Source organism: Talpa occidentalis, unplaced genomic scaffold (genome assembly GCF_014898055.3).
Source record: "Talpa occidentalis isolate TD23 unplaced genomic scaffold, MPIMG_talOcc4v2.1 talOcc4.16, whole genome shotgun sequence".
Taxonomy (NCBI): Eukaryota; Metazoa; Chordata; class Mammalia; order Eulipotyphla; family Talpidae; genus Talpa; species Talpa occidentalis.
In genome coordinates, this window is record NW_023601653.1 from 79257779 (window position 1) to 79280712 (window position 22934).

The 22934-nt window shown below is 43.1% G+C and overlaps 1 protein-coding gene across 2 annotated transcripts in view; it reads left to right on the forward strand.

Annotated features, from left to right (window-relative positions):
• The window catches only part of SP1 (Sp1 transcription factor), a 58464-nt gene extending 36316 nt beyond the window's left edge, over window positions 1–22148 (forward strand). For both annotated transcript variants that reach the window (XM_054696642.1, XM_037514844.2), the window contains 3 exons: window positions 12395–12563; window positions 15994–16193; window positions 16754–22148. In XM_054696642.1, the coding sequence (XP_054552617.1) occupies window positions 12395–12563; window positions 15994–16193; window positions 16754–17067 (683 nt within the window). In that variant the 3' untranslated portion in view covers window positions 17068–22148. The remainder of the gene's footprint in view (window positions 1–12394; window positions 12564–15993; window positions 16194–16753) is intronic.
• The last annotated feature ends 786 nt before the right edge of the window (window positions 22149–22934 follow it).

The window sequence follows — 22934 nt, forward strand, 5'->3', positions numbered from 1 at the left end:
ATGGGAAGTTATAGAAGACTGACTGTAAGTGGAATCTTAGTCCCAAATACTGTTTGGTTTTGTTTGTTTCCCTTTTTTTATGTACAATTTGTATAGATGACTGTCTCACATCCTGTGTTATATGGGCTGAACTGTTTAACTTTGGGTGTTGTCTTTGATCTGATGGAATTAAAGGGTGAACAACTGCACCTCTGGAACTGTCTAATTGATTGAAATCCTTTGTGAAAAACAAAGGAAGTTTGTACTGACTGAAATATTTAGTATGGACATGAGCGCAAAAGAATGGGACTTGCAGGCAGACACACTAGGGTCAAGTCATAACCTTGCATCTCACTGACTATGGCTTAGGGTAAGTTCTTCATCCTCTCGAAGCTGAGATTTCTTTATCTGTAAAATAGGGTTACTATTAATATTTACCCCCACGGGATTATTCAGAGTAAATGAGATAGAGAACATGTAAGAGCCCATAATCGGTGCCAACACATTAATGCCAAATGTCTCAAAAGTTCTATTCTTTTTGTGACGGTTTGATCCCCGGCTGCCCCCCGGCCACTGGTCCCACATGGCGCGCAGACCTTTCCTGCCACTCGCTCCTCCCCTCGGCAGTGTACTTCGGTCCTTCTGCCTGCTCTGCTCCCAGCTCTGGCTCTGGTGAATCCTCTCACCCTCCCGCGCTTCTGACTGTACCCAGTGCTTGTATAAATAAATAAATAAATCTTAAAAAAAAAAAAAAAGTTCTATTCCTTTTAGTCCTCTATCCAGCTGGAAGTAAGATTTAGTTAAAGGCTGCTTTTCCACGTTATTCCAAGTTGTTGAAATGTCTAGGCCTTACCATTCTTTCTTTGTATTCCCTTTCAATGTTGTAGTCTTTATTTTTTATTATTTTTTTTTTAATAGAGGCATGTTTTATTTATTTATTTGTTTGTTTGTTTTGTTTATACATGCACTGGGTACAGTCAGAAGCGCGGGAGGGTGAGAGAATTCACCAGAGCCAGAGCGGGGAGCAGAGCAGGCAGAAGGACCGAAGTACACTGCTGAGGGGAGCAGCGGGCGGCAGGAGATTCTGCGCGCCATGCGGGACCCGCCTCCGGTGGCCGGGGAGCAGCCGGGGATTGAACCAGCGCTGCAGAGGCTGCGGGCAGCTTCGCAACCCAGCGCTCAACCGCTGCGCCACCGGGGAGGCCCACAATGTTGTAGTCTTTAAACCACCACAACTCCCTTGCCAGTAAGCTTTGTTCTTTTGTAATCTGTTCTGGTAAAACCAGTAGGTGACAATAGAGAAGGTTTTTAGGATTATTCATGGTGTTCTTTCTTTATCTCTCATTTGCCTGGTTATAAACTTGGTAGTCTCTGCCTGTGTTGTCTCTACAGACAGGTGGCTAGGAAAACATGCTCATTGATGAGCACTTGGTTGGCGCTCTGTGTAACAATAATTGAGTTTCTCGATTTCCTGTTTCAACATTTCTGTTCTTACTTTCTGTCCTCATTTTAATAGTTGTTTATTTTGCTGTAAATTTTTCTTTTAAAGATTTATTTATGTATAGAAGAGCTGGGGTACAGGCCAGAGGTGCAGGGGGTGAGAGGACTCACCAGAGAGAGAGTGGGAGCAGAACAGGCAGACTGACTGAAATACACTGCTGAGGGCAGCAGTGGGGAGACAGGAGAGGTCTGCTGCACCATGTGGGTAGCTCCCTGGCCGTCCAGGGATCAAACTCGCACCACAGATGCTGCGGACAGCTTCACATTGCTGCGCTCAACCCCTTGTGCCACCAGAGAGACCCTACTTTGCTGTAAATTAAAGAATTTTATTTTTTCCTTTCTAAAACCTGGCTTTATTAAAGTACAGTTTATTTACTTTTCCACTGTCAGTGAATTCCTCTCTCACCTATCACACTTCCCACCACTAAAGAGAGGTAACCCCAGCACTTCAAAAATGATTATGAAATCATTTAACATCTAAGCAGGTATAAAGGATACTCAAACAGATATTCTCTTACCCATATCATGAAACAGTACATTATAAATGCTATTAAAGTTCAGAAAATGTCTTTCCCTCCTAACTTCTTTAATATTACTGCTGAGCTGAGGTTTTTATCAAGGGATGATTGTTTTGCTTGTGTTTTAGTATGCATTTGCTTGCTTTATTGCAAAATGAAAGTAGAAAATTAAGAAACTGGTTAGGTCTGAACTGACTTAATTTGGTGTTACTGGAATTTCATGACTTTCATTTATCTACAATATGAGGGTGATTATACCTGCCGAATTCCTCTTGTTGCTGTAGATGCAGGATGTAAAGGTACATACTAACCAATAGATGTCTAAGACATTAGCTAACTGCTCTTTGTAAAATTTTAGGTATGTCCATGTTTCAGATGTTAAACGCCTAAAGGCGAGACATCACCTCTGTTTTTCTTATACAGAGAAGCTTTGGTATGAATATGGGTGCAGAAAAATCATTTGAGGGGAGAATGCTGGTTGTCCACAAAGCACTGTTGATGAAAATTATAGTTGTTTTTTTTTAAATTTATTTATTTATGCATACAAGAGCTGGGGTACAGGCCAGAGGTACGTGGGGTGGGGGTTGAGAGGATTCAGCAGAGACAGAGTGGGGAACACTGAAATACACTGCCGAGGGGAGCAGCGGGCAAGACAGGAGAGGTCTGCTGCACCATGTGGATAGCTCCCTGGCTGGCTGGGGATCGAACTTTGTGCTGCAGTGGCTGCAGATAGCTTCAGAGTGCTGTGCTTAACTCCTTGCACCACCAGGGAGGCCCCTTTCTGTCTGTTTTAAAGGAATTTGTTGAACTATAGTTAACTTTTAAAAATAGCTTTAGGGGCCTCCCTGGTGGCACAAGGGGTTAAAATGCAACCTATAAAGCTATCTGCAGCCACTGCAGCACTAGTTCGATGCCCGCCCAGGGAGCTACCCACATGGTGCAGCAGACCTGTCCTGTCTCGCCCGCTACTCCCCTCAGCAGTATATTTCAGTCAATTCACCTGCTCTGCTCCCTACTCTGTCTCTGGTGAATCCTCTCCCTCCCCATCCCCTGCGCCCCTGGCCTATACCCCAGTTCTTGTATGCATAATTAAATCTTTTTAAAAAATAAAAATAGCCTTTAGGGCTTTAATTCTTTTACCATATAATTCATTCTTTTAAAATATACAGTTCTAGGGCTCCCTGATAGCCTAGGGGTTAAGTCTCAGCACTGTTACCGCCATAGCACGAGTCCGATCCCTGGCCAGGGACGTGACCCACATGGCGCAGCAGACCTCTCCTGTCTCACCTACTGCGCCCCTCAGCTGTGTATTTCAGATCCTACTATTTTTCTCCCCACTCTGTCTCAGGTGAATCATCTCACCCCTTGCACCTCTGGCCTACACCCCAGTTCTATGTATAAGTAAATAAATAGATATAAAAATATATACAGTTAAGTGAATTTTAGTATATTCAATACAATTGTGCAACTATTACTACAATCTAAGTACCTCAAAAAGAAACACCATGTTGCCAGTTAGTGGTTACTCCCCACTCTCACTCCTCATTTCCCACTTGAAGGCAGCCACTGATCTACTTGCCACCTCTATGATTGTGCCAGTTCTGGGCATTTCATATAAGTGGAACATGTACAGAAGAGTACATACTCTACTGTAGACTGACTCCTTTCATGCAGCGTAATGTTTTCTCTAGCACTGCTCCTTAACTAGTCAGCCAGGTGACTGGCATAATGTTTTCAGGGTTCATCCTTATTATAGTGTATATCAGCACTTAATTCTTTTTTATTGCCTAATAATATTTCATGTGTGGATATACCATATTTTGTTATCCATCATTTGATAAACATTTGGGTTTCTTCTTTTTGGCTATTACTAGTAACACTGTTATGAACATTTTTATACAAGATTTTCATTGACGCTTATATATATGAGTGGAGTTACTGAGTTAGATTCAGTTTTAGTGAGTTCTTTTAGTTTGTATCTTTGAGATCTTAAATATAACCTATTGCCTTTCTTTCGTTTATATACCTTACTGTCTTGCTGTTTCATTATATTTCATAAATTTTGAAATTCCCTGCATTAGCCACTCAATCCTGCCATTTTACTCCTATTACTTATCTAAGCCTTTTTTTTCACTGGAATCACTGTCCTACTATAGATCTTTTTATAAAAAAAAAATTTATTTATTTATTTTTACAATCACTGGGTACAGTCAGAAGCGCGGGAGGGTGAGAGAATTCACCAGAGCCAGAGCAGGGAGCAGAACAGGCAGACTGACGAAATACACCGATGAGGGGAGCAGCGGGCGTGGCAGGAGAGGTCTGTCGCACCATGTGGGATCCTCACCCATGGCTGGGGATCAAACCGGCGCTGTAGAGGCTACGGGCAGCCTCACAGCCCAGCGCTCAACCGCTGTGCTAAGAGGACCTTTGTTTTTGTTTTTGTGTTTTGTTTTTATCTCTCGCCGTTATCTAATGGAATAACCCAGAGTATTCCACTTTTCTTTCTTCTAGTACTTTGTCTCCCAACTCATATACTTCTTTTATCAGAACATTTTATTCTACAAATTATAGGGCAGTTATTACATTTGATGATTTCATTTTGTGTGTTCCTAGGGAAACAGAAAACTATATATAACAGCAGGAATTATAGCTTTACTACCTGCACAGCTTGATAGAATATCTGGCACATGACTTATTCCTAGAAGTGTACTTGCCGTGTTAAGATGAATCACCTTTTAAAAGACTTGATCTATATTGCCAGAGTCCCCCCACCCCCCCACCCCCCAAACATTGTTTTCCTACTGTATGCTTTTGTGTACTTGTGCTACTGGGAATTATATGAAAGTGATTATCTCTTCATCTTTCTTTTTTAAAAACTTAGTCATTTAGAATTTTTTTTTAAGATTTATTTATTTATTTATGCAAGCACTGGGTATAGTCAGAAGCGCAGGAGGGCGAGAGAATTCACCAGAGCCAGAGCGGGGAGCAGCTGGCGGCAGGAGAGGTCTGCGCGCCATGTGGGACCCTCCTCCGGTGGCCGGGGAGCAGCCGGGGATCGAACCTGCGCCGCAGAGGCCGCGGGCAGCTTCGCAATCCAGCGCTCAAACGCTGTGCCACCGGGGAGGCCCCGTTTAGAATCTGTTTTGCATCAGATAATGTCATCTGTTTTTGAGTTCATCTCCACCTCCATCATCACCTCCCATACCATGTTCTAGTCCTCTACTTTCCTGTATTCTGCTCAGTGTTCCCGCATCCTGGGATACCTTTAGCTTGCCCATGGCCTTCACCTGTTTGCCCCCATGTGAGTGTCTCTAGAAAACAAGTCTTCTCTGAAAATTACAGACCAGGAAAATTGTCTTTTAAATTATTCTTTTAATACCCTTTAAGTACATTCTTTGAGTGGCTTTTACTGTGTTTATCCCATTAATTTGAGATTATTTGTGTATCTCTTCTCTAGTGAACTACAAGCTCTTCAACTATGAAAATTAATTCTTTGAATCTTTGGAGCTTAGTGTAGTACCTAGAACCATAGATAGCAAATAACTAATAAACATTTCTAAAGCTGACCCTTAGGAAGTCTAGATGTTATAGAGCACTATAGGGATAAGCCCTAAAGGAAATGTACATATAATTAAGCCTGTAAGTTATCTTTTTTTTTTTAAGATTTATTTATGCATACAACAGCTGGGGGGTACAGGCCAAAGATGCAGGGGGTGAGAGGATTCACCAGAGACCGTAGGGCACAGACAGGCAGATTGACCGAAATATACTGCTGAAGGGAGCAGCAGACAAGACAGGAGAGGTCTGCTGCACCATGTGGGTTGCTCCCTGGCTGGCCAGGGATCGAACTTGTGCTGCAGAGGCGGCGGATTGCTTTGTAGTGCGGTGCTTAGCCCCTTGCGCCACCAGGGAGGCCCAAATTATCATTTTTATTATATATAAATTATATCTTAATAACCTTGATATTTAAGGAGAACTGTGGTCACTTTTCAATTGTTCTGGGAAACCAACTCATTTTGAAAACTAGTAATTGGCAGAATCAAGCATTCATCCTCTCTCTTATATTACACTATCTCAAAAGTAATGAAGTAACTATTAAAGGGATGGATTTGGGAGTCACCTATATATGTATATGTATTTTGTGGCATTACATTTTATCATTCCCAGTTGCCATTAAAACTACTATTCTGTTTTTTCCACTAATTTGCTACCTCTAGTTCACTTTGGGTTGGGAAACTAGATTAATGTTACTGTTTACAAAGATTAAGTACTATGTATTATGACTCCTCTATTTCTGTTACCTAGAGATGTTTTTATTTCTTGATTTTTGACCATATTCTTATATAAGTGATAGTGGTCTGAGATACACTTCTTTTCTTTTTCTTCCCCAAGATTTATTTATTTATGCATACAAGCACTGGGGTACAGGCTGGAGGTGTGGGGCATGAGAGGATTCACCAGAGACAGAGTGGGGAGCAGAACAGGCAGATTGACTGAAATACACTGCTGAGGGGAGCAGCGGGCAAGTCAGGAGAGGTCTGCTGCACATGTGGGTAGCTCCTTGGCTGGGGATTGAACTCGTGCTGCAGAGGCTGCAGAAGCTTCATAGGTTGTGTCTTTTTTTTTTTTTTTTTTTTTTTTTTTTTTTTTTTATAGAGGCATGCTTTATTTGTTTGCTGGTTTTGTTTGTTTGTTTGTTTTTTTTGTTTATACATGCACTGGGTACAGTCAGAAGCGCGGGAGGGTGAGAGAATCCACCAGAGCCAGAGCGGGGAGCAGAGCAGGCAGAAGGACGGAAGTACACTGCTGAGGGGAGCAGCGGGCGGCAGGAGAGGTCTGCGCGCCATGTGGGACCCTCCTCTGGTGGCCGGTGAGCAGCCGGGGATCGAACCGGCGCCGCAGAGGCCGCGCGCAGCTTCGCAACCCAGCGCTCAACCGCTGCGCCACCGGGGAGGCCCCATAGGTTGTGTCTTAACCCCTTGTGCCACCAGGGAGACCCCCTGAGATACACTTCTTTAGATGAAATCTATTGTGTGAAAAAGAACATGTTCAGAAAACCTAGTAGATACAGTTTTAAAATTCATTCTTACTGAATTAAAGTTAACGGACACAGTGTTCTCAAAGTGATTCCAGAGTGCTAGGAAGGAAAAGCCTTGAAGTGTCTTTTGAAGTGTATGGGAATCACCCTTATGAAAATTATTGTTTCTTCTTATTTTTGTATTGCCCAAGTTTTTCCTCAGAGGAGAGTAGGTGGTTTTGTTTGTCATGGTGGTAGGCTTGAAAGTTCATGACTTCAGTTATACTTCTTCACTTTGAGGGAACTTTAAAAGTGTATAACTATCATAACTATTTCAGAAGCTGATGCTAGAGGCAACCACTGTGCTAGGAAAGACTGTCATTGAACAGTCCCTCTGGTTTGCTAGTTATTTTCATTATAGAAAGGGAAATCATTTATTTATTTATTTATTTATTTATTTATTTTAAAGATTTATTTATTTATGCATACAAGAACTGGGGTACAGGCCAGAGATGTGGAGGGTGAGAGGATTCACCAGAGACAGTGGGGAACAGAACAGGCAGACTCACTGAAATACACTGCTGAGGGGAGCAGGAAAGATCTGCTGTGCCATGTGGTTAGCTCCTTGGTCAGGAATCAGGGATTGAACTCATGCTACGGTGGGTGCTGATAGCTTGATAACACTGAGATTTTAACCCCTGCGCTACCAGTGAGGTCACAGGATGTGATTTTTGACTGTTCATTTTGTAAGAAATTGAAAGAGGGGACCTTTCCAGTGGTGCAGCGGGTTGAGCGCTGTGCTGTGAAGCTGTATGCAGCCTCTGTAGCGCGGGTTTCATTTCCAGCCGGCCAGGGAGAAACCCGCATGGTGTGGCAGACCTCTCCTACCTTGCCTGTTGTTTCCCTCAGCAGTGTCTTTGGTCCATCTGCCTGTTCTGCTCCCCGCTCCGTCTCTGGTGAATTCTCTCACCCTCCTATGCCTCTGACCTGTACCCCAGTTCTTGTATAAATAAATAAAATCTTAAAAAAAAGAAATTGAAAGAGGGTTGGCTATAGGGTTTTAGAGAGTTCTAATATCTAATTATTTCTTTGTTGCCCTTTTTACTGATTTATGCCCTGCCCTGAATATTATGCTTACATTTAAAAAAATTAGAGGACAGATTGCCTCTTTCCAATTGATTGGGACAAAGGAAACCTTTGGGAATAATGAATCGCTTCTCAAATTTTCTTTTTAAAGATTTATTTATGTATTTATACAAGAACTGGGGTACAGGCCAGATGTGCGGGAGGGTGAGAGGATTCACCAGAGATAGAGCGGGGAACAGAACAGGCAGACTGACGAAATACACTGCTGAGGGGAGCAGCGGGCGAGGCAGGAGAGGTCTGCTGTGCCATGTGGGACCAGGATCAAACCGTTGCTGCAGAGGCTGTGGTCAGCTTCACAATGTGGCGCTCAACCACCTGTGCCACCAGGGGAGGCCCCGCTTCTCAAATTTTAATGAAGTTAGGTTATCTTGAAAAATGGATCTAAGGTCATTTGTTTATATTCCCCATAGTTTCATCTGATCTTGTTTCTAAAGATCCGTGACAGAAAGCTGGATCTACCAGTTCTGTAAATTTCTCTTCTGTAGTTAATTTTTGATGGATAACCGATAGCAATATTATCGACCTGTCTTGCCTGCTGATCTACTTGGGCTTATTTCAAAGGATAAATTCTCCATCACCACTAGGGGGAGTGCTCACTCAGTAACAAGTACAGTTTTAGGGCCAATGGATTGAACAGGGTATTGGGGTATTGATGTATGTCTTACTCCATGAGTTCTCACTGTGATTTTCCCATGATATTTTCCTAGTAATATTAGCTACAATGTGTTGAACATTTGCTGTGTGACAGGTACTGTGCACTTTGTTAAGCACCTCACATGTATTACTACTTTCAGTTTATGAGATTTATAGCTTTTTGAAATTGTAATATTTCATCCCACTTTTACTGATGGAGAAAGGGATTACTCAAAAAAAGAAATTACTTGCTCACTGTCAGAAAACTAATCAAATTGTGATACAGGACTCATTATCTAGGTCTGTTTTACTTCAAAAGCTATTCTTTTTTTTTTTTGTGGGACCCTTGCCGGTGGCTGGGGATCAAACTGGTGCTGCAGAGGCTGCGGGCAGCCTCGCAACCCAGCGCTCAACCGCTGCATCACCAGGGGAGGCCCCCAAAGCTATTCTTTTTTAAAAAAAATTATTTTTTGGGCATCCCTGGTGGGTCAAGGGGTTAGGACACAACCTATGAAGCAATCCGTAGCCTCTGTAGCACGAGTTTGATCCCCAGCCAGGGAGCTACCCATGGCGCCCCAGCAGACCTTTCCTGACTTACCTGCTGCTCACTTCAGCAGTGTACTTCAGTCAGTCTGCCTGTTCTGTTCCCTACTCTGTCTCTGGTGAATCCTGTCACCCTTGCACACCTCTGGCCTGTATCCCAGTTCTTGTATGCATAAATAAATCTTTAAAAAGAAAAGATTTATTTTTACTTATGCGTAGAAGAACTGAGGGTCAGGAGGTGAGAGGATTCACCAGAGAAAGAATAGGGAGCAGAGCAGATCGATCTACTGAAACACACTGCTAAGGGTGGCAGCAGGCAAAACAGGAGAGGTCTGCTGTGCCATGTGGGTTAGTTCTCTGGTGTGGGATTGAACTCATGCTGCAGTGGCTGATGATAGCTTGATAGCACTGAGACTAACACCTGCACCACCAGGGAGACCCCCAAAAACTATTTTTTTTAAGATTTATTTATACAAGAACTGGGGTACAGGCCAGATGCGCAGGAGGGTGAGAGGATTCATCAGAGACAGAATGGGGAACAGTACAGGCAGACTGACAAAATACACTGCTGAGGGGAGCAGCGGGCGAGACAGGAGAGGTCTGCTTCGCCATGTGGGGTTCTTGCCAGCCAGTCGGGATTGAACCCGCACTGCAGAGGCTGTGGACAGCTTCACAGTGCGTTGCTCAACCACCTGCACCACCAGGGAGGCCCCCCAAAACTATTCTTAACCTTATACCCCAGTATTTCTGAGTCTGACTCTGCCAATATTCTGAAAAATCTCAAAATACTCAAATGAAGTTAATTTTAATGCTGTAATCCAGTGCTTAAAAGTGGTTGAGTGAGACATACAGCACATGGAGATTTATTATTTGGCATTGCAACTCAAAATTATGTTGATGAGCTGAAAAGAGTAGATAATAGGTACATAAGTAAAATCAAAGCCCTAGATTTCTAGGTGTTAAATGTGACCCCATATCTTAAATATGGATAGATTTAATAAGGTGCTTTCATTAGTGAACACTTACTTATGGTGTAGATGCTTTGAAAATTTGAGAAGAGGGGCCTCCCCAGTGGCGCAAGGGGTTAAGGTGCAGCACTCTGAAGCTATCTGCAGCCACTGCAGCACAAGTTTGATCCTTGGGGGTGGGGGGGTAGCAACCCATATGGTGCAGCAGACCTCTCCTGTCTCTCCCCACTGCTCTTCTTGGCAGTGTATTTCAGTGGATCCAGCTGTTCTGCTCCCTACTTTGTCTCTGGTGAATCCTCTCACCGTCCCCTACACCTCTGGCCTGTACCCCAGTTCTTTTATGCATAAATAAATAAATCTTTAAAATAAAATAAAATGTTTGAAAATTTGTAGAATTTATATATTTTAACTAGGGCAAAAATACAGTGATTTCATACAAATTTTATCTTTAAAAGCAAATGACATCAAGTGACATATTAGAATGAGGTAGATTTGATATTGTCTTCCTTTTTATTGCATTCTAAATAGCACCCAGGTCTGAATCTAAACCTTCCTGGGCTATTTTTACAGAATTAACTTTGATCTCAGTTGTTTTTCTTCCCTTTGTGTCAGAATTTATAATAGACATGTACTACTCCCTGCTGAATACTCAGCACAATTTTTTTTTTCTTTTTTTCCCAAGGTTTTATTTATACAAGAACCGGGGTACAGGCCAGATGCGAGGGAGGGTAAGAGGATTCACCAGAGACAGAGTGGGGAACAGAACAGGCAGACTGACGAAATACACTGCTGAGGGGAGCAATGGGCGAGACAGGAGAGGTCTGCTCGCCATGTGGGTTGCTCCGAGGCCAACAAGGATCGAACCGGCACTGCTGAGGCTGCGGACAACTTCACAGCGTGGTGCTCAACCGCCTGCGCCACCTGGGAGGCCCCAACAATGTTTTTCTTATTTTAGAAAGTTTCCCCTCAGGTTTTATATGGTTTCTGGTTTGTAAATCCAAACTCCTTTTTTTAGGCTTTTATGTTTAGTTGATCCTATTGCACTTTAGCTAAAAGAAAGAATAAGATTTCTTAGACATCTTCCTGTTACAGTACATAACTTTATCTCATTCTTTCTAATGGGTGTGTAGTTATTCCTTACATCAATTTATCATAACTTCCTTAACCTTCAAAGAAGTTGTAGGGGACTTCCTGGTGGCGCAAGGGGTTAAAATCCAGCACTATGAAGCTATCCACAGCCACTGCAGCACAAGTTTGATTCCCGGGCAGGGAGGTGACCCACATGGTTAGCAGACCTCTCCTGACTCTCCCGCTGCTCCCCTCAGCAGTGTATTTCAGTCAGTCTGCCTGTTCTGTTCCCCACTCTGTCTCTGGTGAATCCTCTCACCCCCCACACCTCTGAGCTGTACCCCAGTTCTTGTAGGCATAAATAAATCTTTTTTTTTTTTTTTTGAAAAAAAAGGAGGGCCTCCCTGGTGGCACAGGCAGTTGAGTGCTGCACTGTGAAGCTGTCCACAGCCTCTGCAGCACGGGTTTGATCCCGGCCAGCCGGCGAGAATCCCACATGGCAAAGCAGACCTCTCCTGCTGTGCCCGCTACTCCCCTCAGCCAATGTATTTCATCAGTCTGCCTGTTCTGTTCCCCACTGTTGTCTGGTGAATCTTCTCACCCTCCTGCACATCCGGTTTGTACCCCGGTTCTTGTATAAAAATAAATAAATCTTAAAAAAAAAAAAAGGAGTTGTACTAATTTATCACTCCCTATGTATAGAAGCACATATTTCCCCAGGTTCTTGCTGATGCTCTGCACTATTAGGGTTTTAACTTTCGTAATCTTATAGGTAAAAATTACGAAAGTCCTTTATAAATGAGTTGGATTGTTAAAATTAGGTGAGATTGGCCGTATTTTCATATATTTATTGATTCATAGCATTTTCAGTGATGCTTCTTAAGATTCAAGAATGGGCTGTATCAGTGAATATACTTTCAAAGCTTTGAGGAAATAGTGCTGTAAATGTGAGGTGTCACTGCAAAGCCTGCAGCTAACTTACCATACTTCCCAACTTGATCTTTTTTCTCTCTTCATTTCAGGTGATCATGGAGCTCAGCTTGGCATCCATGGGCCTGGTGGTGATGGAATACATGACGACACAGCAGGTGGAGAGGAAGGAGAGAACAGCCCAGACCCTCAACCCCAAGCTGGTCGGAGAAACCGGCGAGAAGCATGCACCTGCCCTTATTGTAAGGACAGTGAAGGAAGGTGAGTTGACTCAACCTGTTTCTTAAGAGTGTAAAGAAAAAAATTTCATGGATTTGGAGCTAAGAAGAGGGTTAATTTTTTAACATTTAAGACCTGGCAATGTTGCAAAGGGGTCAGAAGTAGTACAGTACTTCTGTACTGTACTTAGGTTATATTATAGCATCTCAGTTCCAGCTCTGATTCTTTCACTGACCATATCGGGCTTTAATAGATGCCTGTTTTCTCCTAAAGATAAGGAAATCAGATGGAGCCAGCTAGTCTTGATGATTATTACCATGTCTGTTTTGGGATGTTCTTTTTTTTCTGTGGGACCCTTGCCAGTGGCCGGGGATCGAACTGGCGCTGCAGAGGCTGCGGGCAGCCTCACAGCCCAGCGCTCAATCGCTGCACCACCAGGGGAGGCCCAGTTTTGGGATGTTCTTAACACGGTTGGTTATAAAATAGCTTTACAAAGAAAAAGAAACTTGTCTACTTTCATACAGTGAGTGTGTGAGAATTGTAAGTTTTTCAGAGCCTATTTTTCCCTCACAATAGACAAAAATACTTGTGTCCTGTAGAACAAAATTCTGGCAAATTTTCTCATTAGTAACACCTGTTATTTAATGCTATCTCTGGAGAGTTCTGAGTTTTATTTTTTCCCTTCTTATCACTGCTTTTGAAAGAGACTAGAAAGTCACATTATTTTTTCAATGCCTTTGTAAAATATCTATTAAAGTTTTTTGTTTTGTTTTTTAAGATTTATTTTTATTTATACACGAACTGGGGTACAAGTCAGAGGTGCAGGAGGGTGAGAGAATTCACCAGAGAGAGCGGGGAACAGAACAGGCAGACAGACCAAAGACATGCTGAGGGGAGCAGCAGGCGAGGCAGTTGAGGTCTGCCATGCCATGTGTGTTTCTCCCTGGCGGGCTGGGAATTGAACCCATGCTGCAGAGGCTGCGGACAGCCTCACAGTGCAGTGCTCAACACGTTGTGCTACTGGGGAGGCCCTCTGTTAAAGTTTTGTCCCAGCAAAAATAAGCACAGAAATAAAAATAGGGCCTCCCCGGTGGTGCAGCGGTTGAGCGCTGGGTTGCGAAGCTCTCTGCGGCCTCTGTGGCGCCGGTTCGATCCCCGGCTACTCCCCGCCCACCGGAGGAAGGGTCCCACATGGCGCGCAGACCTCTCCTGCCGCCCGCTGCACCCCTCAGCAGTGTACTTCGGTCCTTCTGCCTGTTCTGCTCCCCGCTCTGGCTCTGGTGAATTCTCTCACCCTCCCACGCTTCTGACTGTACCCAGTGCATGTATAAACAAACAAACAAACAAATAAATAAAATACGTGCCTCTTTAAAAAAAAAAAATTGTTTAAAAAAGAAAAAAAAATAAAAATAAAGAAAACTATCAAAAAATAATTTTGAGGTTTTTGGGCCTCCCTTGTGGCCTAGGAGTAAAATCTCAGCACTATCACTGTTAGTTATAACGTGAGTTCGATCCCTGGCCAGGGAGGTAACCCACATGTGGCACAGCAAACCTCTCCTTTCTCACCTGCTACTTGCCTTAGCAGTGTATTTCAGTCAATCTGCCTGTGCTGCTCCCCACTCTGTCTCAGTTGAATCCTCTCACTTCCCGCACCTCTGATCTACACCCCAGTTCTTCTATGCAAAAATAAAAATTTTTGAAGTTTTTGTAGGTTGCCCTATTTTACAAGAGAAATTGAATCAAAAGCACTGAGTACCATAGTTTCCCTCTAACAAGTTTAGTGGATTTAAATTTCTGAAGTAGGGGTCTCCCTGGTGACACAAGGGGTTAAGACGTTAAGACACGGCAAGATCAAGCTGTCTACAGCCGCTGCAGCATGAGTTCGATACCTGGCCAGGGAGGTGACCCACATGGCACAGCAGACCTCTCCTGTCTCACCTGCTGTTCCCCTCAGCAGTGTATTTCAATAGATCTGCCTGTTCTGCTTCCCACTCTGTCGCTGGTGAATCCTCTCACACACACCCCACCTCTGGCCTGCACCCCAGGTCTTGTATGCATAAATAAATAAATCTTTAAAAAGAAAATTTTCTGCAGTATCCCCCCCCTTTTTTTAAAGATTTATTTATTTATTTATACAAGCACTGGGTACAGTCAGAAGCGCGGGAGGGTGAGAGAATTCACCAGAGCCAGAACGGGGAGCAGAACAGGCAGAGTGACGAAATACACTGCTGAGGGGCGTAGCAGGCGAGACAGGAGAGGTCTGTCACACCATTTGGGACCCTCACCGGTGGCCAGGGATTGAACCGGTGCTGCAGAGGTTATGGGCAGCCTCACAGCCCAGCGCTCAACCACTGCGCCACCAGGGGAGGCCCAAGTATCCCCCATTCTTTAGAACCACCTTAAGTGTGGTTGCATTTCTAATATTTTCTTTTTCTTCTGCTAATATTTTCTGTTAAAACCCAAAAATCGTTCCTCTTGGAAATAACCCCAATACTCTGTAGTAGATCACACATGGAACAGATTGGTTTGGTAAGAATATTTCAGAACCAGTTTGTGAGAGGAGTTTGGGATTTGCTCCATGTGGGGATATGTTTTTACATACCATGAATTTGTTAGGGTTCTCATTCCCCTCTTTTAACTTTCATCCAGCCAATATTCTCTTCCACTGAAGTCTCTGATACTGCTCCAGGTTTTCAACTTTTAAGCATCACTATTTGGCTCTTGATTTTTATTTTATGAGAAAAGTTCTCAAATACTGTATTTTCTTTAATTTCTCCACCAGCTGCTTAAATGGAAAGATCCTTTATCCTCATTAAGTAAGTTCATAGCAAAAAATACTAACATATTCACAGTAATTCCCATGAAAAATGCTTATATTGGGACTAAAAGTTCCTGAAAAATAAAAGTAACAAAAATCCTAAGTCACCATCCAAATGTCAAACATCGAAATCGATTTAGGAACAGGCAAGCAGGAAAGAAGGAATAAGCAGTAGACAGAAACCTATGGCTTTAATTTTGGCTATTAAAATCCAGAATCAACTAAAGATGTATCTTTTGATACTAAAGAGAAGACTTTTTTTTTTCCCCCAAGATTGATTGATTTATGCATACAAGTGCTGGGGTACAGGCCAGAGATGCACGGAGTGAGAGGATTCATCAGAGACAGAGTAGGGAACAGAACAGGCAGATTGACTGAAACACACTGCTGAGGGGAGTGGTGGATGAGTCAGGAGAGGTCTGCGCCATGTGGGTTGCTCCTTGGCCGGCCAGGATCAAACTCATGCTGCAGTGGCTGGCGATAGCTTGATAGCAGGGGTGCCACCAGGGAGGGCCTTAAAGAGAAGACTTGAAAAATACAATTTTGGGGTTGTTTTGAGTAGATCAGGTGATTACTGTGGACATTTTGTTTTTTTGTTTGTTTTTAATTTCTGTCTGTAGAACAAATGATAAATAGTTGTATTTTCATTTTCAGGGGCTCTGGGGATCCTGGTAAAAAGAAACAGCACATCTGTCACATCCAAGGCTGTGGCAAAGTATATGGCAAGACCTCACACTTACGGGCACACTTGCGCTGGCATACAGGCGAGAGACCATTTATGTGTACTTGGTCATATTGTGGGAAACGTTTCACACGTTCGGATGAGCTACAGAGGCACAAACGCACACACACAGGTGAGTGGGAATATGAGGAAGAGAAAAAGTTAACAAAATATATATCTATGAAATAATGAGAAGATCTGAGCAGCTTACTTATGAAATTGAATTTATGAAATTGGAGTTAATCTGGAAAACCATTAAGAAGGAAGAAGCCAAGTTTTGAGTGGATTTTTGAAGGTGGACGTTTGATGTCATTCTTATTCTAAAAAACAAAAGTTTTTATTTATTTATGCATAGAAGAATTGGGGGGTAAGCCAGAGGTATAGTGGGTGAGAGGATTCGCCAGAGACAGAGTGGGGGGCAGAACAGGCAGATGTAATGAAATACACTGCTGAGGGGAGCACAGGCAAGGCAGGAGAGTCTGCTGCGCCATGTGGCTTAGCCCCCTGGCCGGGGATCGAACTTATGCTGCAGTGGCTGTGGAAGCTTCATAGGTTGGGTCTTAACCCTATGCATCACCTGGGAGGCCCAAGATAAGCTATTCTGACTAATAAGTTTGAGAGCAAAGACTTGGACAAGGTGCCCCTGCTTCCTAAGTCACCAGTGTCTTACCTTCTTCCTTTGCATTTTTGTAGGTGAGAAGAAATTTGCCTGCCCTGAGTGTCCCAAGCGCTTCATGAGGAGTGATCACCTGTCAAAGCATATCAAGACCCATCAGAATAAGAAGGGAGGCCCAGGTGTAGCCCTGAGTGTGGGCACTTTGCCCCTGGACAGTGGGGCAGGTTCAGAAGGCAGCGGCACTGCCACCCCTTCAGCTCTGATTACCACCAATATGGTAGCAATGGAGGCCATCTGTCCAGAGGGTATTGCCCGTCTTGCCAACAGTGGCATCAACGTCATGCAGGTGGCGGATCTGCAGTCCATTAATATCAGTGGCAATGGCTTCTGAAGTCAGGCACCCAGGGCCAGAGACATATGGGCCATACCCATCACCCCTGGGATGCAAAGTAGCATGGGTCCAAGAGACATGTGGGAGAGAGAGCCATGAGGCATTAAAATGCATGGTGGTGGGAATTGTTGGGGGGAGGATACAAGAGAAGAGATGGGGTCCTGGCACTCACCTATATATCATCAGTACTACCTTGAAGTGGGAAACATTAGTGACAATTCTGTTGGTGCCACTCTTTGAGCATTTGTTTGACCCCCCCAAACAGTTTCTTCTTACACTTCTTGTCTCAGCTTCTCCTTCCTGCATTTCCCTTCTCAGCTCCCCCATGATGGATCCTCCCCCTTTTCCTAAAGCCATCATGCCTTGATAAATATATATGATCATTGAAATACTTTTTAACAAAAAACAGATTCTATATTATATATATATAAATATATATATATAAAAGATATATAGAGATGCATTCACCAGGGGTTGACTGGGAGGAGGAAAGAGACCATTCTGTGACCAAAAAACCTTGGTCATTTTTTATATTGCCTTATTTCCCCATGGCTGAGCCTTGTTGTAACACATCAAGCTTTTCCATAGATGTTGTCTTGGCTTCCCACCAGATTAAGCATTCATATGCTTTGCTTTTAGTTTATATATACATGCATAATGGTTTTCCTCTTAATTTTGTCTTTATTTGGGATCAGCTTCTTGCACTCCTTTCCTGACTCAACCCTTTTTTGTCTCCTCTCACCTGATCACTTTATGTTCTGTTTTTGGTAGTGATCCCTGGATGAGGCACTTCTGTCACTCTCTTTTGAAGTCTTTCGTCCCAGTAGCAGAATGGAAAAAGCTTTGAGACCCAAGCTGATGCTCGGGGTAGCTGTGGAGAGAGTGTTCAAAATACTACTGACGCAGGCACCCTCTTGGCGCTGGAGAGTCTTTTCATTAGCTGCTCTAAGCATCAAAAATCAGAAATCTTTCTATGGAATTGTATGAGAGACCCTTTGAAGATTATAATCTGGACTAAACTGTCAAAAGATGGTCAAATAATAGGTCGGGGTTATCAGTAGGAAAACAATGTGCTCAGAAGCAGAAGTGACTCTTAGTAGTCCGGTTCAGGAGTCAGTGGAATATTTGGATTTTTTGCACAACATCTTCCTAGGTAGCTCTAAGCTCTGATGTGTGGGCTTCTGAGTTCACAGTCTGAAAGGAAATATATTACCTCTTTTGAATATCCCAGTAGTTTCTTTCCCATTATGTTCTTAAGGAGCATCAGCCAATGAATCTGTTCGGGGTTTCCATTCTGCAGAACTCCAGAGCACCTGCTAGTGGCAAGGCAGTGGTTCTTTGAGCTTTTCCCTTAACTCTTCTTTGGGTGGATTCTAAGGGAAAAGAAAGCACACAATCATGGGAATAATAGCCCAGAACAAGCAGAAATCTTGTCTTACCACTGTGGTTTATAGGAGAGATCAGGAGAAAACGTTCTACTTTCTCCATGGCCTGATTCCTGAAGAGACTGTTCCAAAAATTATAGCGGCAGGGAACTCTTAGTGCATTTGGCACCGAGATTTAAATACAACCAGAGTTGTCCTCAAGGCCCAGCCATTAAAATATTGACTCTCTTGACCTGATATCTTGTCAGAGAGCTTTTCACTGTGAGGAAGTGTGGGTGTATGTAATCTGTTAGGTTGGGGATAGGTTTTTCTGTTAGCCAATACTAAAGGAGACCTGCAATAAAAAATTACCCTGATCTGATAGAAAGTGAAGTGTTTATGTATGACTGTGTGTGTGTGTTTGTGCCTGTATATACTTACACACAGATGAGAAATTATATTTGAAATTGTTAGAGAATAAATCAGATCAAAATGCCTTTCAGGCCCGTTACCTAGAAAAATACCTTGAAACCTGGGTGTGTTTCTGAGGTCATTTCTTTGCCTCTGCTAAAATTAATTACAATTATGAATGGGGGGATATTCTACACCTTTAAAAGAAGAAACTATTTTTGTGTTTGAACATGAAACCATTATCCAGCTCTATAGCGGGGTCCTATTTCCTTTCTTATGTCTTTTTTATCGTGACTACAAATAGATGATGCTATGATTCTGTATATTTTATATAAAATCTGTCCAAATTAGGGTTTAGGTGAGTTTGTGTTGTTACTTAACCTGAAATATAGTAACTGTTCATATTCTAAATAGTGGTTCACTCTCTTTGGTCCTTTCTCTGCAGACGTATTACTGTTTTTAATGCTCAGGAACTATTGCAAAGAATTTTCCCCAGATCAAATTTTGTTAATATTGAAGTGAGAGTCATCCATGTCCAGCCACTGACCACAGCCTTTAGTCCCACTGAAGGGCAGAACTCAAAACTTGCTACTTTATGTCCATAATCATGTACATAGGCATCTTTTGGAGGAAAGGGACACAATAACTCACTGAAGTGTGCAGTATTTGGCTAGAACATTTCAAGGAATGGAATCTTCTCCAATATGAAATCATTAGATACAAACTACCTTGATGCTGAGGACTAGAGGCTTTTAGGTGATTTGATGCTGTTTCTCTGGGATGGATACTAGTTTACCCTGAACTCCCTTCATTAATGCATTACTATGAGTGAATTTTTATCCAGTCCTTTCCATTTGTCCTATATCTTTCTCATTGTTGAAACTTCAAATCCAGTATCTTGTTTGACCCCCAAACTGAGCAACTGCTGCTTTTGTCTCCAAACAGCAGTATGCCACTCCAGTCTTCTTCACAGGAAAGTAGGAGCCTACATTCCTTGAGTCAGGAGCTTATGGCTGAAAATCCCTTTCCCTGAACTTTGGGCCAGCAGAAATTAATGTAACTGACAGGCATATTGATCTAACATTATTTTCATGAGTTGCTTTTTTATTTAATTAAAAAAATTTTTCTTTAAACCTTGCAAGGCAGGGAATGCCCAGAGAAATGGTAATAGTAAAGCACTCATTCCCTGTACTTTTAGGTTGCCCCTTCACTTTCGTCTGTTTGTCATTTGACTGTCTCACTTTTCACCCAGAGCAATAACAACCCATGCCATCTTCCTTCAGGGACTTCCCAGCTGGCGCTCTCCTTGTGGGTGCCATACCGAAAACAAATTAATAGATATTTCTCAGCTTGGTTCAGAATAATTAGAACCCTTGATCCCAAAAAACTATAGATTGAAATGTGGGATAAAGATTATGATTGGGGGAGGGTTAGAGACAAAAGCTGTAAATTACTATGGCTGATTGATTTATTTCTACTATATACATATATATATATTTTTTGCTTTTGTATATCCTATATAGGAAACTAAGCATTGTATTTTTTTAACAAATCTGAGAAAGCACTATGAACTGCAGATATTTGACTTTCAGAATATATTTTGTATTGTTAATAGCTTCACTTTGTGTGAATACTGGAAGCTGCAGATCTTTGCTAGAATGCGGTAAATTTATACTCTTTTTGAGGGGTTCTGGGGTATTAATCAGGCCCCTGTTATGCTTTGGGGAAGCCCTGGTGCTACTTACTTTCATTCAATTGTAAATACCCTGATGCCTTTTGGACCTTGGAATCAGATCAAATGAGTTCTGGAGATCCAGGTACCAAGGAAATGATAGTCTAGCTGCCTCCAGTGAGTAGCCACCTGAGTAGCTCTCCTGCCCCCCCTGCACCCCCCCCCCCATTCAAAGTTGGGTAGCCTCTTGGGATTGGGAGGAGAAATGTGAAATCTCAGAGTTTCATCTCCCTTAGAAGAGAGCCAGTAACTTTTGTGCTAGGATGAAAGGTGGCAGCAGTAGTTCTGGTAAAGGGAGGCGGATATGGCACTTCTCCAAGCCCGGAAAACAGTGCTTTTGAAAACTGCTGATAAAATATGGGCAGGTTATTACTTTTTGTTGGGAGCCTGTGCTCTCTCCGGTGCCTCTCTTGGCCCTGCTCCTAGGGTACAGACCTAGGAGAGTGAGCAGACCAGCTTTGAGGTTGACTTGTTTTTCTTTGTCTGCCTTCCCTAAACACCATCCCCCAGGAGGACATTAAGCAGCTTTAAGATTAAATTCCTACTCCCTCTTCCAGATTTGGCTCACTTGCCTTAGATTGAAGGCTGGTAAAGGATAAAAGGGGAATCCTGTACTTCATTCCTCCCCCTGGGTCTTCTCCAGTCTGACTTCCCCAGACCCAAAAAGATTTCCTCCACGACTTTCATTTGACAGAAATCAGTATGTTTTCCCCTTTCCTCGTTATCAAACAACCCCCGCCAGCCTCATCTCTGCTAAGCCAGAAGAGGGCCTTCAGTTACCTTTAGTAACAGAAAAATACGTAACAAACGGGGTTAAACTGAGGCTGCAGGTAAGACTTTGTAGATACCTCTCCTGGGGTGGGGGGCAGGGGTGTCCCTCTTTCTTCAGGAATTATACTGTGCCTTCTCTGCAGGGAATGGGCTTGTCTACCCAGCCCTCTACTTTCCCAGCAACTGCTCTTAGACAGTATAGACAAGGGCAGGTCTTCATATTTCTGATCACCCCTCTCTCCCGGCAGCATCCCATAGCCCTCATCTTGGTCTGGGCACAAAGACTTCAGGTAAAGATGGGGGAATTATGCTGAGATTGACCTGAGGAGACCCCTTCCATGCACATCAATGGCAGCTGCCCCAGGGCCTGCTTCCTCTTCCCCAGCAGTCATCTTCTGAGGGGGAGGCGCAGAGCTCCACTCTGGTGCCTAAAACAAGTTTATTTCTCAGCTGGCAATAACCAGTCTCCTTACCACTGATGCCTTTTTAAATTTCTTAATAATCCCATGCTGTGCTACACATTGTTGGTACCAATCGGATTATCACCAGGGCTATGTGGGGGATACTTTCACGCTTTCTCATCTTTCTTGCTCCCCCACCCCCTTGATCTTGTGTATGTATGATGCTAATCTGCCTTGAAGTCACTCATTACCAATTACCTTCCTTTCTTGTCTCCCCATACCTTTTGTCTCTGGTGTTTTGGGGCTTTTTTTTTTTTTTGGCCTTTTTGTACAAAGATTAGTTTCAATGTAGTCTGTAGCTCCTTTGTAAACCAATTAAAAAAGTTTTTTTTAATAAAATGCCATGTCTCGTGTATTGAGAAGGTTGGGAATGGGGGCGGGGAGATGTTATGGTGTAACTTCATATGCTGGACCCAACAAAGGTTTCCTGCTGTGTTGTGCTTCCGTACATGGTAATCAGCACAAGTGCCCTACGCTTAGCTCCAGGTAAATGGTTTCATGACCAGATCTATGTGTCATGACAACATAGAAAGGTAAAGGATCAAAATGAAGAAAGGCAGCCCGGGCCTCCCTGGTGGCGCAGGCAGTTGAGCGCAGTGCTATGAAGCTGCCCGCAGCCTCTGCAGTGCCGGTTCAATCCCCACCGGCCTCAGAGCAACCCACATGGTGAGCAGACCTCTCCTGTCTCGCCCTCTGCTCCCCTAAGCAGTGTACTTCAGTCAGTCTGCCTGTTCTGCTCCCTGCTCTCTCTCTGGTGAATCCTCTCACCCTCCTGCACATCTGGCCTGTACCCCAGCTTTTGTATAAATACAAAAAAAAATTAAAAAAGAAGGGCAACCCCAATCTTTAGGTGTTTGTTGTTGTTTTGGAATACTTTTAAGGAAAAATAGCAAAGAAATTACAGTTATTCCGACAGCCTTTTAGGTTTCAGCCTATGATTTCACTTCTCTTCCTACAAATCCCAGAATCCTTAGTCATCTGTTTTTGCTTACCAGTATTTCTCAATTATTTTGCTCACTTAACTCCCTGTGTCTCCTTTGCCAATCACTCAGCCATGGATAAACTCAGTGACTCTATGTAGCTATTAACAATACAACATTTAAACATTTGGCTTTACTGGGGAGGTGG